At 34.9% G+C, this 19595-nt stretch overlaps 1 protein-coding gene across 3 annotated transcripts in view; it reads left to right on the plus strand.

Moving 5' to 3' along the window:
- Positions 1 to 19595, plus strand: part of RXFP1 (relaxin family peptide receptor 1) — an 88770-nt gene that overhangs the window by 54479 nt on the left and 14696 nt on the right. For 2 of the 3 annotated variants that reach the window (XM_045550683.1, XM_045550686.1), the window contains 7 exons: positions 2203 to 2274; positions 4817 to 4888; positions 6572 to 6643; positions 6733 to 6804; positions 8737 to 8811; positions 13941 to 14012; positions 15993 to 16064. In XM_045550683.1, the coding sequence (XP_045406639.1) occupies positions 2203 to 2274; positions 4817 to 4888; positions 6572 to 6643; positions 6733 to 6804; positions 8737 to 8811; positions 13941 to 14012; positions 15993 to 16064 (507 nt within the window). The remainder of the gene's footprint in view (positions 1 to 2202; positions 2275 to 4816; positions 4889 to 6571; positions 6644 to 6732; positions 6805 to 8736; positions 8812 to 13940; positions 14013 to 15992; positions 16065 to 19595) is intronic. The other variant, XM_045550685.1, reaches the window with a different exon arrangement.

Consider the following 19595-nt stretch of genomic DNA (forward strand, 5'->3'; position numbering starts at 1 on the left):
CTTTCAATTTCAATAGGACATTATAAAAATATAGATAATGCTATTTGTGAAAATACTTCATGTCATTTATAAACCCTAGTCACTTTTAATAAGAATCCAACTTTCTAAGCAACATACTTAGGAGTCCTTAAATGAGCCTCCTTTCCCTCTGTAGTAACCCTCCCCACTCAAATACAATTAACCTCTTCCTATTGAGGGAAGAGAAGAACCTCAAAGAACTTCACCTGTGTCTCTTTTAAGTCTAGTAAACATTCTTCCTTGTACTATTGTGATTAGGGCTCTATTCTCCTCCTGAAAAAGGGAACTGCCATAAGCTCCTTGGGGTCCTACATCATGCATGGTTTTCCTACATATCCTCCAAAGTTCCTAACAGAGCATAATAATCCCTAAATAAATGTTTTTGAAATGAATTTAAAAGTAAATAAATACAATAAAAAAAAGACAAGCTGATTGTCTCTTTAGACCTGGGCTGTAAGACTGAAGTTATTATCCAAAGAAAAGTCTCTATTTATAGATATAGTATGTTATTTGTTATCTAAATAAGGGTATAAGCTTCTTAAGGGCAGGGACACTGTCTGTTTTTCCAAAGTGCAAATGGCAAGCATTCAACACATTTGTTAAGAAAATGAATGAATGAATGAACACAGTTTTAAGAATACACTAAGCTTTCATTTATACCCTTAAGCCATACCCAAATATTTTGCAATTTATCTTTACACGATACAAACATTTGAACAGGATATAAAGCAGAATTTGGAATCTAAGCCAAGTGAGAATTATCAGTAGAAAAGGGATTCTCAATTAGCTAATAATATAAGGAGGGAAAGAATGTTTGGCAACAGCCAGCAACTGAGACTGATTTCAAGACAGGGTTACTAGTTAATTAGCCTTTGGTATTCATTCGTTTAGAAAATCATTAAGTGGCTGGTGTGTATAGTAAAGAAGAGTGTTTCTTAACCATTTTTCTTTTCATTATTGCCCTCCTTCCCCCAGAAGCCTTTTTAGACATTCTTTCCTCTTTGTCTCCTCCTGTGAAATTTTAATACTGCAGATAGATGTACTGTATATTTGCTTGTGTATATCTATGCTTTATACCTTTAAAAAGTAAGATTTTTTTTTTTTTTACTTTCTAAGAACCAGTTCTCACCCCCATTGAGCACACATGGTATTACAGATTCTAGAACAATGTTTCTCAAATCAGATTCCAAAAATGTGTTCTAGAGAGTCTGAGAAACTATTTTCTTCAAGGACTCATTACCAAGTTTAACCAACACTAGTCCAAAATCTAAATATTGTTAGTGCTTATTTTATGACACTGTCTTAAGCTGAGTTAAGTTAAACTCCAGACAACGCAGTCTGTTGCTCATTGAATAATACCTATCTGTTCCATCATACAATATAAAGATAGTCGTTATATTAGCATCTTATTGTTAGAGATCATCTAATCCAAATCCCTCCTTTCCCAGTAAAGAGACTAACTTGCAATGGTTATGTGCGGTTCATGCAAGGGACCCAGATACATTGGTTTTGGTTTTTTGCTTGTTTGATTTATTTTGTTTCTACTACGTTACATTGCTTTTCTTAAAAAAGCTAAGGGGTTAGGACTTTTCCAATACAACCACAATTTTGTGGATCTGGTCTGTGTTAAACTGCTTATTAAATTGTGATGCAGGTGAAAATTCTGTATGACTTATTGGAAATTGAAATGGGATCACTTATTGAATAAAAACAGTTCAACTACATGTACCAATTGACAGTTTTCTTCATAACTAATTTTAAGGTGGTAGAATATGAGCAATGAAATATTGAGGAATATGAAACTATTTAAGTTCTTGAGTGTGTTTTAAAAAGAAAACACTATTCTTATTGTCAGTCAAAACTAAGATGTCTTCTAATGTTTGTTAAATAAAAATAGAAAAAAACATAACTAAAAATCAATTTTTCCCAGTTTTATTATTTGCAAAATTTTTATCAGAATTATAATGTTGTAACCTAAATTTAAGAAAAATTACTATCTTTAATAACACAAAATCAACAGTTAGACCTAGTTCAGATGATGCTATAGATATGAGAGTTTCATCATGATGTAAAATGTTTCCTGAAAATAGTGTTAAAGTAAATCGTTTGTAATTATCTATATTGTTGTAGTTGAAAAGTAAAGTAAAAAACAACTTTACGAACCAAAATTTACATTTATTTCAGGTCACTTAGGTGGAACTTACTAAGAAAGCTTCCTCCTGATGGCTTCAAGAATTACCATGATCTTCAGAAGCTGTAAGAAAAAAAATTAATTCTGCTATTAAAATAAACTAGCATTTGGGGGCACATCTGTTTCTTCCCATTTCAGTGAAGACCAACACTATACCACTGCTTGTGTCTTGTCTCTCTTCAGGGAATTATTTTGCTGTTAGCTGGAGACTTCCAGGTAACATTTATTCTGAATAGTCCTAGAAGCCATTCTAGAAAAATCTCAGATACCTAACTAACACAGAAACAGGAGCATGTGTGCTAGGAATCCTATTACACTCCCTCAAAATGGAAATACTCAGAAGCTTTTACTCTCTGCATTATTCTAGCATGGATCACCTCAACGCCCATCTTTGTAGAAAGATGTAATAGTCTTTTGCCAGATCTGCCATCCAGATTAGATAGTGAAGAATTTTCTTCCGAATGTTTTCAAATTCAGTTTCTACCTAAGATAGCAAGTCATTGTGGTTTGAAACCTCTGAGCATGTTGTTTCAGGACTTGATCCCATTTTCACATCTGCCTCGTAGGTTGAGTTTTATTTTGGCTTTAAGTGGTATCTGACATGCTGGCTTCCCTTCAGTTTAGGGTCACTCTTTAAGGTACTCTTAAAAATCCACAATGGCCCAGGTGATGTTTACCTGTTATATAGGTCAACTTTGTGACTAAATTGTATTATCATATGCTTGAATTGTTGGGTTTAGATACTCTGTACTTAAATCACATTAGCTAGAAAACATCTCAGAATTCCTTGTTTCATATTTATACCTGTATTGGTTTAGTTTTGGTCTTACACTAGAGAAACCTAGTAAATAAACATATCTACACATTTTTTTTAAGATCAAAGATGGAAATATTACAGAATGAAAAGAAAAATTAACCTATCTCATTCAATGAAATGCTCTAAAAACTCAGATAATCTACAGAAAAATATATTTCATATTTGAAAATAAAAATTCTAATGAAAATGACTTTTCAGAATTTCATTCTGAACATTTAGCAATCAAAAGAAAGGAACTTTTCAAAATTAGGCCTGATAATAAAAACTTGAAGAGGATACTTTTCTAACTCCAGAAAATAAAATAAGGAAGAATTTAGAATCTAGAAATTCTGATTTCTGGAGTTTAAAGAATTTTTCTGATTTCTAGCATCATAATGTCCACATGATTTAAAGGAATTAGACTACAAATCTAAATATCAAAATTCAGGTTTATATAACACAGTAGTTTAGCATTTTTGCATAATAAATGTCAAATTAATCTTGAATGGCCAATTTGTTCCAAGTAACAAAATGACCAAAATTGCCTAATTACAAAAAAATTTCTAATCGATTATTAAAGGTACAGCTTGGCTTTACCTCTACACTATGCAGTCTATTGCTGTCATTATAACAGAAACAAACAAATGAATGCATGTTAAAGTCTTTCTGTGTATAAGTAAGGAAGATGCATTACTACTATGTGGTTGGGCCCACACATGTCATGGAAATTGTCAAATGCATAATAAATTTCATAATAATATTTCACAATCAAAGTTAGGTTATCTTGCCTATTGGATAAATAGGGCATCTCTTTTAGTCAAAATTTCTAATTACCCGAAAGTTAATTCATATTGATTTCTCCCTTACCGCTCCTAAAATTTATAGCAAATTATATATAAACTTCAGGACACCCTAAAGAACAATGGTGACCTAAACTCAGAACAAGAAGGTAGGCTCAGAGCCCTTACTTTCTCATTCCCCACAATCTGGGGCAAGCATGAGAAGTGCAAAGCTTATATGGGTGCTTATGATGCAACAGCTGGTACTCTGGGACCTATTTCCTTTGATCTCCAGTTAACTCAAAGTGAAACTGTCAATATTACTTAACTGTGGAATCCTGCATTCTTGTCTTGACTTCCAATCTGATTTCCATTCTTCTAGTCCTGATTCTTTTTATTTATATTTTTCTCTTTTGTCACTTAAACTCCTTATAAATTGCCTCAAACACTTTTTGGAACAAGGCTTAGGATGTCAAATTATGAAAATTAAAGTTGGCTTGCTTGGCAGCTTTATGATTAACATGGAATATGATTTGAAGCATTAAAGATGTAATATACTGGTAGTTTTGCCAGAACTGTGTTGAGCACTTGCAAATTTGGATAATTATAGCAGGAAATGTTCAAAGTTCTGACTTCTAGGCCAGTCTAATTAGTGAGTGCCTTACTATGCCTTAAAATTTTATTCCTAGTAAATTTTGGCTATTATCTGTTCCCCTTTATAATAGCAGTTCCAAATAAAAACTAGCCTAGCCATGCATGAATTTAATAGCAAAATAAAGCGATATTATATCCAGCTTCACTAAATTATTATATAAGATTCACTTTTTTCAATTTTTAAATTTTTTAAATTGTTATAAAATGCACACAACATAAAATTGTCCATCTTAACCATTTTTAACTGTACATTCAGAGGCATTAAGTACATTCACATTATTGTGCTATCATCACCACCATCCATCCACAGATCTCTTTTCATTTTGCAGAACTGAAACTGTTTCATTATGTTTTCCTTTTTAATAATCATTTTCACAGGTGCCTGCAAAACAATAAAATTAGATCAATATCCATCTATGCTTTCAGAGGACTATACAGCCTTACTAAACTGTAAGTACCAGTGCCAATTAATTTGCCCATTCCATGGTGGTCTGACAGCCTGACCCATTCCAGTCCAGACCAGCCCTCCTGCCCACGACAGTGCCAAGGAGATGTGCAGTAGTAGTGCTGAAGGGACAGTATAGCATCATGGCTAAGAGCATGGGATTTTGGGTCAGACAGGCTTCAGTCTGAGTCCTGACTGCATTACTTACTACTACCATCCCCGACCCCAGGCCACGGAATTACTGGTCCATGGCCTGTTAGGAAGCCGGCCACACAGCAGGAGGTGAGCAGTGGGTGAGCTAGCGAAGTGTCATTTATATTTACAGCTGCTCCCCATCACTTTCATCACAACCTGAGCTCAACCTCCTGTCCAATCAGCCACAGCATTAGTTGCAGAAAAACAAGCTCAGGGCTCCCACTGATTCTGCACTGTGAGGAGTTGTGTAATTATTTCATTATATATTACAATATAATAATAATAGAAATAAAGTGCACAATAAATGTAATGTTCTTGAAACATCCCAAAACCATCTCTTCCAACTGCCCTTGTCCGTGGAAAAATTGTCTTCCTTGAAACTGGTCCCTGATGCCAAAAAGGTTGGGGACCGCTGACTTACAAGGTGTGTGACCTTGAGTGATTTATTTTCCTCTCTAGGCATTCGTTTCCTCTACTATAAAACATAAATTAAAATGATACTTACCTCAGGGTTATTGCAAGGAGCAAATGAGAAGCTCCATGGGAAGCATTAGGTACACTGTGCCTAGCACATAATAAGGACTTCTGTTCATTAGCCCTGGTAACCCAGGAGTGATTGACGGAACTCAAAGTAACAAAGCCTGATGATAGTATTTGTGAAGAAGGAAAAAAACCCAAAAGCTTCCCCAGTTATCATTATTCTTTTTTCACTAATCCCATTTTATGACTATATAAAGCATTGTAAGGTTAAAAAGTAAAGCTTTTTATTGTCATAAAATATACATAATATAAAATTTACCGTAACTGTACAGTTCAGTGGCATTAAGTACATTCACATTGTTGAAAAGGGTTCTGTGGATGGATGGTGGTGATGATAGCACAACGATGTGAATGTCCTTAATGCCTCTGAATGCACACTTAAAAATGGCTAAGATGGTAAGTTTTATGTTACATGTATTTTATGATAATTTTAAAAACTGAAAAATTGAAAAAAGGCTTAACCATCATCACCATCCACCTCCAGAACTTTTTCATCTTCCCCAACTGAAACTCCCTAACTCCCCATTTCCCACCTCTCCTCTTCCCCTCCTCCCAGCCCATAGCAACTACCCTTTTACTTTTTGTATCTATTGACTCCTCTGAGTGCTTCATATAAGTACAATCATAAAATATTTGTCCTTTTGTGTCGAGCTTATTTCACTTAGTACACCAGCACAGTGCCATAGAGTAGGTACTCACAACAATTTGATAATAAATGAATAGATGAATGAATAAATAGATTAATTAACTAATTAATTATGGGGAAATTAAGAGCTAGAGATGTTAAGGTAAGTGATAGCAACTCGCAGAGATTCAAAGGCAGGGAAGTAGTGTGATGCGAATGCTATATAAGAAAATTGAAGATGGATAATTATTGTTTTTACTTTCTTTATGTTATTATAATAAAACATCAAAAAGGTACAAATTTATTGTAGCCATTTATCCTTTTCCAGGTATCTAAGTCATAACAGAATAACCTTCCTGAAACCGGGTGTTTTTGAGGATCTTCACAGACTAGAATGGCTGTATGTTTAATTTATGTGACGCTTTATAGTATTAGATTTTAGATTCTAAAGATATATAAATGAACTAATTTTTTTCTTCTGACTGGCAGGATAATTGAAGATAATCACCTCAGTCGAATTTCCCCACTAACATTTTATGGACTAAATTCTCTTATTCTCTTGTAAGTACTAAACTAAATCAAATATTTCAATTGAAGGAAAAGACATAAACAAAAATTAATGCGTAAATTTAATAACATTAAATTTGGAATGTCAAAACCCCAAAAAGCTCTTTTCAACTAAAAACCATCTTTTAATCATATTCTATAAGGCTATTCATAGTGCTAACAATTTTATAAGATTTTCTGTCTTCTAGAATATCAGCCTATCAAACTGAATATGGTCTCACTATCATATTTTATTGAAATGTTCTTAAGCACATCATTATTATAAAGGCATACCTCAGAAATATTCCGGGTTTGGTTCCAGACCACCATAATAAACCAAATATCACAATAAGGCAAGTCACACAAAATTTTTTGGTTTCCTGGTGCACATGAAAGTTATGTTTACATTATTTTGTAGTCTATTAAGTGTGCAACAGCATCATGTCTAAAAAAATATTCAGACTTTAATTTAAAATTACATTATTGGCCGGGCGCGGTGGCTCACACCTGTAATCCTAGCACTCTGGGAGGCCGAGGTGGGTGGATCGTTTGAGCTCAGGAGTTCAAGACCAGCCTGAGCAAGAGTGAGACCCCTGTCTCTACTAAAAATAGAAAGAAATTATATGACAACTAAAAATACATATAGAAAAAATTAGCCGGGCATCGTGGCACATGTCTGTAGTCCCAGCTACTTGAGAGGCTGAGGCAGAAGGATTGCTTGAGCCCAGGAGTTTGAGGTTGCTGTGAGCTGGGCTGATGCCATGGCACTCTAGCCCGGGCAACAGAGCAAGACTCTGTCTCAAAAAAAAAAGAAAAAGAAAGAGCTTCTTTCCTTAAACATCATGAACCAACCTCTGTTAGCTTCCAACTTTTCTTCTGCAGCTTTCTCACCTCTTTCTGCCTTTATAGAATTGAAGAGAGCTCTAGGCCTTGCTCTGGATTAGGCTTTGGGAATGTTATGGCTGTTTTGATTTTCTATCCAGACCACTCAAACTTTCTTCATCTCAGCAATAAGGTTGTTTCATTTTCTTATCATTCATGTGTTCATTGGAGTAGCACTTTTAATTTCCTTCAAGAAATTTTCCTTTGTATTCACAGCTTAGCTAACTGGTGCAAGAGACCTAGCTTTCAGCCTAACTCAGCTTTTGACATGCCTTCCTCATTAAGCTTAATCATTTCTAGCTTTTAATTTAAAGTGAGAGATGTGCAAGTCTTCCTTTCACTTGAACACTTAGAAGCCACTGTAGCATTATTAACTGGGCTAACTTAAAACTGTTGTGTCTCAGGGACTAGGAAGGCACAGGGAGAGGGAGATTGACATGGGAACAGCCAGTTGGTGGAGCAGTCCGAACATATACCACATTTATCAATTACGTTTGTCATCTTTTATGAGTACAGTTTGTGGTGCCCCAAAACAATTACAATAGTAACATCAAAGATCACAGATCACCAAAACAGATATAATAATAATAATGATTAAATTTATATATTGTGAGAACTGCCAAAATGTGACACAGAGACATGAAGTGAGCACATGCTATTGGAGAAATGGTGTCAGTTGACTTGCTCAACACAGGGTTGTCACAAACCTTCAGTCTGTAAAACACATGATATCTGCAAAAGCACAGTAAAGCAAAGCAGGGTAAGAGGAGGTGTGCCTGTATTCATCTTAATAAAGAAATAAAATTCATTTCAAATCACCTTTTCACTACCCATAGGCTTTTTTTTAGTTACAAACATTGCTGCTTCCTCCATATAATGACTACTATTTGTTAAAATTTTACTACTATCAAGTACTTTAATGTAATAGGACTTACAGAGAAATAATTAGAAAGAGGACAACTAACTTAGATTTTTGTGGTTTTATAAGAATAATGATAATACCATGTTTGATTTAAAGTGACGAAAGAACCAGAAAAATGTGACTTCTTTTTTTTTTTTTTCCAGAGTCCTGATGAATAATGTACTCACCCGTTTGCCTGATAAACCCCTTTGTCAGCACATGCCAAGACTACATTGGCTGTAAGTTACTGTATATATTTTTTTAAAGAAATCAACTAAATTTTCTGATTTTGCCTAATTCATTTTGGACATCAGATTTTTTATAGGTCTTTTTAAAATGATAGGTGGTTAGTATTATATCACATCTCAAATTACTTTAGCATGATTTTTATATTAAATATCTGCATTATTTAAACTAAACTCTCACCAAAATAAAACAACTCAAGAAACTACTTTGGAGCCTGGAAGAAAGACAGAAGGAATGGCATGGTGTCTATATAACATCTCCCCCTTTCCCCTGTGGATCTACTCACCTATTCATTTGGTACAGAAAGACTAAGTCATTTTAATGTCACTCCTAAATTCTGAATCATGAGAATCTCATATTTCATAATTATTTTTTAAAGGCTGATCACAATAGAATGTGTTCCATGGAATTTTTCACACAGTAGCTTTGCTTGTAGCAGTAAGTATCACTCCATTAGTCACATCTCAATTATCCAGGAAATTTGCCTATTTAAAATATAGGTAAAAAATAAAAGAATAACCAGAATAACTATTAAAAAGTTCAATCAGTAAACTGTATGTGCAGTATCATATGAAAACTCCCTCTGTCTCTTATTTTGGAGGAAATCCTCAAAAGTTGGCTGTTTGATTTCTAAGCTCACAGCAGGTTAGACGTGCCAAATTAAAAGGAGGAGGAAAGGTTAGGATCAGAAACATTGATTGTAGTAAGCAGTGACAACCATCAACTTGACAATAAAGCATAAGTGAGAAATACTATAAAAAACAAAAATAGTAATTCATTTGGAACACCTTAGGGAAAAACAAACATCCTGAGAATGGTTACTAAGTCCAGAAGGCATTTTGGTCCAACAGTACTATACTGTACTACACATTGACAACAAGCTAAAGTCATAAAGGAAAAGGCAAATTAAGTTCAATACCCTTCATTATAATTGAATTTATTCAAATGAATACATTAACAACTAATACATGCTCAGTACTCCAAACCTAGTAATGAAACATGAATGATCAATATTTCCATAAGTAAATTAGCAACTAAAAATTTGTGCACTGGGGCCAGATGCAACTGGGAGATGTATTATGCATGTATAATAATCACTCTTTGCTGTTAAATAAGGCAGGAAACGCACTTTAGATAAAAATCAACATGATTAAAATTTATTACTAAAAAGATGGACTTTTTAAATCTTTATTACTAAAGTTTTCATCTGTAAGTTCTAGCTATCCAAAATAACTCATTCCATGTGTATTCCTGATAGTGAATATTATCCTAATTTTAATGCTAGTAATAATAGTGGTTTCTTTATAAGTATTCATCTCTTTTAAAACTAATTATAATATCTTTGTCTTCCATGAACTTTCAGTCAGCAAAGCATGAACTAGAAAATCTGACAAATTTATTGGCCAAAATAATTTAAACTCTGATTCAAGGAAAAAACACACATAAAATAAAAAGACATATGACAGCCCAGGAAATTATGCTTGTAAGATATATGACAGACAACAGATTAAAATCTTTAGTATAGTTCTTTCAAAGCAATAAGAAAACTGTAAACACTACAATAAAAGTTGGAAAATTCAAAAAGAAAGAAATATAAGTAATAAATAAGCATATGAACAGACAAGGCAATAGCCAAAGGTGAGCAAAAGGTCAGGAAAGTAAAGTAAACTTATTTTGAGAAGAAACTAAACAAGTTTACTTATTGGCAGAATATTCTGAAATTTAAAAAAAATAAATAGATAAAGGAGTAAATGTGGGGGGGGGGACAAAGAGATTCATATAGCAACCAGTACAAAAGAAAAAGTAGACATACATATGCAGTAAGAAATAATAATCTACCACCATGCATTCAGTCCATAAAAGATCAAGTAAAACCAAAAAAGGATGTGGAGAATAAATAATGTAATTAGTAAATTAATTGATGTATATCAAACTACCATGCCTCTTCTCAATAACCAAACCAATTTATTTGGGACAGCAATGTGCCTAGCTAAAACACTACATTCCCAGACTTGCCTGCGTCTACATATAGCCATGTATCTAAGTGCCAACCAGGGAGCTAGGATAAGTATAGTATGGAACTTCTGGAAAATATCCTTAAAGAGAAAGAGGCAGACCATTTCTTTTCCTTTCTTATCCAGAAAAAATGAATATGAGGGCTCAAGCTTTAGCAGCATCTGTACCATGAAGACAAGGACATGTGAACAGTGAATATGAAAGACCTTGGGTTTCTAACAACTTTATAAAACTACCAGCCCTGGACTGCCCAACTCTAGATTTTGTTTTCTTAGGAAAAAAAAAAAATCTCTGTTTATTTGTGCTATTATAGTTGGGTCTCTGTTGTATGTACCTGCACCTAATCCTAATAGATATGAACTTGAAAGCAAAGAATGCCCAAAGAACATTCACCAAAATTGACCATATATTTTAGGACATACACATACACAAACCAAACTCAAGAAAACAGATGGAGGGATTAGCCTAAAGCAGAAAGGTCATCTCTTCCTCTGAGACTAGAAGGAGACCAGGTGCATATACAGGTAAGTTTATAGATGTTGGGAAGAAAGTCAAGGGCTTTTGCCTCCTTCATCACCTCAATTTTCTCTGTGAAACAAGAGCCAGAAATGTTTAAAAGGTAGGGGAGGACGTGATAGAGGATAAGAAGATTTGCACAAATGCCACTAAGGTATAAGATAGAAAGTCAAGAGAGAACAGGCAAGATTATTGTTTTTATTTTGGGGTTGTTTTTTTTTTTGTTCTTCAGATGGAAGAAGCAAAGTTTTTGTTTTCATCTAGTTAGACCATGTAAAAAGGGAAAAACAAAGTAGTTAGATTCAGAGACTCATTAGGGGGAAAAGTAGTGGTCTAGGCATGAAATAAGAAAAATGCCCCTTGCCAACTCCCTTAGAGCTTGGAGCTAGGGAGAAAGAAGCAGGTTTTTTTGTTTGGTTGATTGGGGGTTTTTGCCTCAGCTAATGTGTATGCTGAAAACCAGATTCCTGAATACCAAAGACTAAAAATTTTAGGAAGAAAGTCAAAGCAAATTTATTGTACAATTCAAGGTTGAAATAAACTCAAAAGTAAACCAACACTTTAATCAAATGTTCCTAATTTATGCCTCCGTGTGTGCCTCTTTTTGATTTTTACAAATTTGTAAATTAGTACTGAGAAATATTTTTGCCAGCTTAATAGAAAACAAAGTTATATAGGTAGCTAAACAAGAACATCAACGCATCTTAGTAAGAGCATTTTGTGAGGCTTAAGAGAGCATCACCACCTGCTGGCAGATTCATGATAACGGTTAGCAACAAAACAAGAAATTGGCCAGTCTCTGACATTGACAACGTAAGTTATGAGAGGCCAAAAGCCTTGGCCAAACCTAAGACAGAAAAAGAAGTACTATAAGTGCTTAGTTTCCAACTTAACAGAATAACAGAAATTTTTCTTTAGAAGACTGATGTAGAGTCAAGATTTAAGATTCTAATACAATATCCCACATAGTACAGAAATCTTGCCTGCAAAATTATTGAGATATGGTATATTACCTCTGCTAAATACCTATAGTGATAAGAAGCTTATTCTCTGGACACCATAGGTTGCTGGAGAGACTTAAATTTAGCTTAAATATGAATTTTTTGTGTCCTTCAATCAATAAATCTAATTTTGCAATCTAATGCAACATAGGAAAAATATTCTACAGCCTGATTTCAAATATATCCCTCTTATTTTGCTCTTCTCTGTTATAAATACTCCCTATATTCTTCTATTGACTTGATTTCTAGATTCCTTGCATCCTGGTCTTTCAGATCTTCCAGATGTGTTTTGATTTATAGACATCTCTTTTTAATGCAGGGCCTGAAATAAAACTGACTATCCCACATGCAGCCCAGCCAGCAGAATATAGGTACTTCTATAATGTTGCCCATGTTTCCTTTGTAGATTTTAGTAGCTTTATCACACTTCTGCTCATATGTTTTAGTCGCAGTTATTCCTGAATAGCTGTATGTTATCATATGTGGTGACCAGTAAACCGCGTGTTGGGATAGACTGAGTAGATTTTAGGGCCAGCTTTTACTTTTGAAAGTCTATGCCTAAACCTCAGCCAACATTCTGTCCTGCTCTACAAACTTTCACCATATATCTATTTATAAGATAAAAGAAGACCCAGCTTGGTCAATAGCAAGACCCCATGTCTACAAAAAATAAAGAAATTAGCTGGATGTGGTGGCACACACCTGTAGTCCCAGCCACTTGGGAGGCTGAGGCAGGAGGATCGCTTGAGCCCAGGAGTTTGAGGTTGCAGTGAGCTGTGATGATACCACTGCACCCTAGCTGGGGAGACAGAAGGAGACCCTGTCTCAAAAAAAACAAAAAGGATCAATAAAAGAATAACTTCATGATAACCGTAAAGAATACACAATAAAACATAAAATTTCTGATGAGTTTTGATACTCAGATCAGACTCCTTATGGTAACACCCCGTCAGACAGCAAGGGTGCTCTGGGAGGATCTACACATATGCAGCCCCCGGAATTGAGAATGGACAGCCAAGGGCAGCCTGTTATCCCAGGACTGTGCTGGCCTTTGTGACGATATGAAAAAGCAAACGAGTGTTTCCAGGAGTAAAAGATTATTGAGAATTTTCTTCTGGGGAGTGAGTATGCTAGGGACGTAGCAGCAGCTCCTGCAGCCATAATAGACTCTTAGGCAGCCTATAGCAGACTAGGATGACATCACTTAGGGAAATGCCATTGGTAACTCAGGGCAAATATTTAATATGGTTCAGTATTAGATATCTGTTAATAAATTGTTTACGTAACAAGCGTTTTCAATTTGACTTCTCATTCTCTTCGGTTTCTCAGAATAATATATTATACATGCCTATTTGAACACATGATACAGATGCAACTCAAAACATTTTTATTAACATAGGAAAAAACAGTAAATATACATACATATGTATAATTTCAGTTGTTATATAAGTGGCTACAAGTGAGAGTTTATGTGGAATAAACAATATGTAAAGAACACATATTTTATTAGAAGGTAAATAATTCTCAGCCAATTTATTTCTGCCTGTGATTAAAATTTAGCTTTATCATGTTTTATCTTTATGTTCCAGGGACTTTGAAGGCAACCATATCCATAATTTAAGAAATTTGACTTTTATTTCCTGCAGTAATTTAACTGTTTTGTAAGTAATATTTTATGCTTTTTAAGTAATATTGTGTCTCCTTACAAACAAAATGAATCATTTATGTGGACAGAAACTAACAGAAATATGCATAGTAGTCATGACAAATGTCCACTCTCTACTTGAAGTTTGTTGACACTGAAGTACATGAAGTTCAAACCAAGGGTAATCACAGATTTATGCTTCTATCTGAGCCTCCAAAAAACAGGGTGACCACAGATTTAAACATACATGAATCATCAAAATGGCATTGTATTATCTAAGATGTGTTTTTCTCAAAGTTAGGTAATACACAGACCAATTTTAATGGCAAAAAAATTATCATAGAACACCAAGAATCTGTCCTTGTATTGCAGCTTGAGAAACACTAAACTGAAGTCTTAGACTATTAAAATATTTACCCTTTGCAAATTGTTACTGCAAAAATTAAGTTTTTCTTTATCACTGTCAAAACCAAAGTTAGTTACAATCAAAATTTTAAAAAATACTGCAGAATACTCACACCCCTGAGGATATAATTATGGACACCAGGATAAACCTTAGAATGTTATTGAGTGTAATTTCTCCTTGTGCCTCTCTGGATTATTTTAAATTCACATTGCCTTTTTTGTGAAAGTAAAGGATGTTCGGGCTTCCTTCAATATAAAAATCCAACTCTCCAATTCACAGCTTATTTTTCTAGAACATTTTTCAAACTGTGAGTTGCAACACACAAGTAGGTGATGAAAGCAATGTAGCACAATCAATTTAGTATGCCTTGACCAGCATTTTTAAATGAAATAGAATAGAATAGAATTGAATTGAATAGATTATATCAGAGTGCAATGCTGATAATAAGTTTATTGTTTCACAGGTCTTGGGTTGTGAGTGTGTGTGTGTATTTTATGCCGCAACATAAAATAAATTTTTTACTCTGTGTCGCTATGGAAAAGTTTGAATACCATTATCCTAGAGTACTTAGGACCCCTGTGTATAAGCAGTGTAATAGCTACCCCTGATACAAGAGTATATTTCCTTCAATTATGCCCCCATTCTGATGAGTTCCAGTTTGAACTCTCTGCTGAGTGAGTTCAGCAATCTTCAGCTGCAGGGTGCTTTCTATCAAAAATGCAAAATAGTTCATACAAATTGCCCAAAGGAAACCAAATTGCGCTTAAAGGACACAGACCAAATAGATATCTGAAAAACTTAGAATTTCTTTTCTATTCTACTTGTATTTATTTTTAAGGAAAACTCTTTATGAAGAAATCATTTGTGGCTCGCTTCTTGGCAGGTGTTGTGCTTTTACGGTCCCAGCATACTGGGGAAAGGTGATAATGATTTGGAGTGCAGGGAGGAAATGAATACTTAAGGATAGGACAAGGCCAACTTGAAGGCATGTTGCACATGTTGCACAATGTTTAAAGACTTGGAAACGCTTTGAAACTTTTCTATGAGTTGATCTTTTATGCTAGCTGATAACACATGGTATCAGTACAGAAATGAACTGTCAAGAGTTAGTCTGATTCAGCATCCCAAACTAGAGAGATTCTTCTGAATTAGTCCAGCTAAAATCACACTTCCTTAGGCAGCTCCACCCTAAATCACATCAGCCACCAAATGAGTATCAGTGCTATGGTGTGTGGAGTACTTTGTTTAACAGACATGATACACAGAATGACAAGATGAGCCTAAAACAGCTCCTTATGCTCTTGGTTGCAAGATATTCAGCCTGTATTCTGAAGAGTTAAGGTTTCCACTATTTCTCTTGCAAAGCTCTTCCATATTTCACTGAAAATTTTGAATTAGACATTATTATCATCATTAAAAGATTTGGGAAATTTAAGATTAAAATCAAATTGAATAATTTATCATACTACTTCAAAATATCTTGATGTGAAAATGTACTATCTATTCATTATATTTGTTTTTGCAGGCTGTTAATAATTCATGTACCAGTGACCTCAAGAAGTTACAACATGTTTTTCTTTATACTTTCAGGGTAATGAGGAAAAACAAAATTAATCACTTAAATGAAAATACATTTACTCCTCTCCAGAAACTAGATGAATTGTAAGTTTGACTGAACATATATTGTTAAGAATTTTTTTCTACTGTTTTATTTCATATTTGGTGTACATATATGGCCTTATACATTTAAGAAATATTGTCTCCTCTTTCCAAGCATTATTTATTTATATATATCCCTTGCATCACAAGGAATTCAGATAGCTGACAAAAAATATACATAAAATAAAATATAAAATAAGTATTTGAAGAAAGTAAAGGAAACAGAGCTGTAGGGAAAGAATTAAGCCAGTGCAAAATTACTAAATTAAATTCATCCTATGCCACTCTGTTCCACTGCTAGAGTGGGACAGCAAATTTGTCTTTAAGGACCCTAAAGTGTTAGGACTCAGAGACCATAAGATTAAAAGATATCACTTTGCTGATTTTGAAAGAGAAGGATAATCTTAGATCTGTAAGGAAATTAGACACTGCTGTGGATAATATCCCTACCTGTAATAATGGAAGAGAGATATGTTAAAACAGTTGTTTTTATAATGTCCCTTTTTTTAATATCAAGGACTTAATTCCAATAAGCATTAAAACAATTCTATGATGAACCAAAACCTTGTGATCCAAGCACATTGTAGTCGATTGTCAGAACAAAATAGATGCAGAACAATGTATGAAGTGCATATCCTTCAGACAATTTTTTATTTTTTAGTATCAATTTTCTGGAAAGAATATGGAGTGTGGACAGATCTATATGTTTTGACAATTAGCTGTGCAGAAAATTGATTTATTAAAACTTTCCCATATAAATTAAAGAATATAACTAGAATGTTATAAACATAACACCTGGACACTTTACCTGAGCACTGGCAGAAAGAATACATATGCCATGAGCAGGAACATTTCTCAGAAACAATCCTGCATTCTGCTCCAAAACATCAATGAACAAGCCATTGAAAACCCAACATTTTTTTTGTAGTGATTAGCCTGAAACATTTTGTGGTAGACAGTAGCAGTCATTTACCAAATGTACAGAAAAATCTCAATAGGTAATTAGAACCTATCATTTGTTGTAAAAACTCCTGGTGTATGGCAATTGAACCAAATCATCAGCACATAGGAAATTATTCCCAATAGTAGGGAGAGGTGCATCTAGGTGATCCAAAGCTATTATTTAGCCATTAGAATACAAGTTAGTCAAGGGAGCCATACTTTTTCTTGTTTTATCTCACTTGAAATCACTACCTGAATATCAGAGTATAGTTTCTCCAAATCGTAACTAACCTTCATGGCAGCTGTCAGGTGCAGATTTTATGTATCAGTAACCAGCAATGAACATGGAACACAAACATCTTAGTCCATAACGTGCTAATCCAGCTTCAGAGAAAAAAGACAGAACAACAAAAGCTGCAGAAAGAGTCACCCAGGCCAATAATTAGTCCTGCCTAAAGGCTGTCTAATCTCATTAAACACTTGCCTGAAAAATCAAATTTACAAGGACAAATGGCATGTTTTCTAAGAGGTGATGGTTTTCAATGTATGAGTCTGGATCTAAACTGTCCTTTAGAAAGCTGGTTGGAGTACACTCTGTGCCTCTCCAGGCTCAATCACACTGACAGAGCTAATGAGAACAGTCAGGATTCACTTGCCACACAGGACTTCAGTAGTTCTAGTGACAGGAAATCTTTGCCACATTCTTGATTTAATTTGAGCTTTTAAAGTCAACTACTCTAGTTGATAAGGTGTTTTCTGAGCTCATTCAGAAATGGACCTTGAGACCAATTGTGTTGAGCTCAACTTTCCTAAACTGAATCTTAAAAAATGGCACTTTCACATGTCACTTAGGATCTAGACCAACACTATATCCCATTACATGATTCATGCTGTAAGAACTACATGCCAGGCCGGGTGCAGTGGTTCACACCTGTAATCCTAGCACTTTGGGAGGTCGAGGTGGGAGGATTGCTTGAGGGAGGAGTCTGAGAACAACCTGAGCAAGAACAAGACTCCATCTCTACAAAAAATAGAAAAATTAGCCAGGCATAGTGGCACGGGCCTGTAGTCCCAGCTACTCAGGAGGAGGCTGAGGCAGGAGGATTGCTCAAGCCCAGGAGTTTGAGGTTGCAGTGAGCTCTGATGACCCCACTGCACTCTAGCCCAGACAACAGAGTGAGACCCTGTCTGAAAGAAAGAAAGAAAGAGAGAGAGAGAGAGAGGGAAGGAAGGAAGGAAGGAAGGAAGGAAGGAAGGAAGGAAGGAAGGAAGGAAGGAAGGAAGGAAGGAAGGAAGGAAGGAAGGAAGGAAGGAAGGAGGGAGGGAGGGAGGGAGGGAGGGAGGGAAGGAGGGAAGGAGGGAAGGAGGGAGGGAGGGAGGAAAAGAACTCTATTCCAAAATTTACTCTGATAACCAAAACTCACATTCCCACCAGAAATTGTTAAACATGATATTTGGAGTTTTATTTAGTAATATCCTAGGGGATTACTTTAAATCTGTTTTTCACATTGCCTTATTAAGATGATCAATATTTTACTAGGCTTCTCATACAAAGAACTGGAATTATGTCCCATTTTACCTAAATATGAAGCATATAGACTCAGTCTATTAGTAGTCGTCTAATTGGGCATGGAAAGAATAGCAAAGCTGAGCTAGGCACTGGGGTAGCCCAAGATGAGAAGGTGTCATTCTGGTACTCAAAGAGTTCACATGCTTCAGAAGGGAAGCACATACATACAGAAGCAGCTTTACCATAATGTCACATGTGCTATACGTGTAATATGTGCTTTCATAGAAGTGTGCAAGAGGAGTATATGAGAGAACAGAGGAAAGAACACCTAACCTCTGTGGGCATCAAAGATTTCACAGAGGAATGACATTTGAGTAGAGCCTAGAAGAATGAACATAAGATCACCAGGAGGGCAAGAAGAAAATGTCATTACAGGCAGAAGGAAGCATCCATGCAAAAGCATGGAGGTTAGAATACTGAATTGTATTCAGGCCATGGTGAAAGTTACTTTCAGGAGAAAGTGTTAGGGAACAAGACTAGAAAGAGGCAAGATAATTAGATATTTAAAGGCTCTTTGTTGTCACACTAAATGTTTTTGATTTCATCTTCTAGGCAACATGAGCTACTGAAGGATTTTATGAAAGGGATGAAATTTTAGAACAATTTCTTCAGTTGTCAATTCAAAATAATCTATCTTCACCCATTAATGTTGAAACAACAAACCTAGTCTCAGGATTGACTTTACAGTAAAGACATTTGTACTATTTATCAGATTAGAGTAGCCATTTATTTTTAGTTTTGAAAACTCAATCTAAAATTATCCTGCCCTTCAAAATCAAATAATCCTATTGACTTATAAGCAAACCAACACATGTAACAAATACATCTGTTCTCCTACACATCCCAGTGAAAACTAATAGTATTTGGAAATGGATAGGGGAAGTGGTTAGGCTTTCTCTTAGTATCTCTTGATCACCTTAGAGAATTCAAGCCTATTGAAACTTACTATCTTTTATAGAAGAATATGAGAGCTAACACTGTCAAAGCTACCATGAGGGCTGCTGCTATTAAAACCTTCTTAG

Source organism: Lemur catta, chromosome 5 (assembly GCF_020740605.2).
Source record: "Lemur catta isolate mLemCat1 chromosome 5, mLemCat1.pri, whole genome shotgun sequence".
Classification (NCBI taxonomy): Eukaryota; Metazoa; Chordata; class Mammalia; order Primates; family Lemuridae; genus Lemur; species Lemur catta.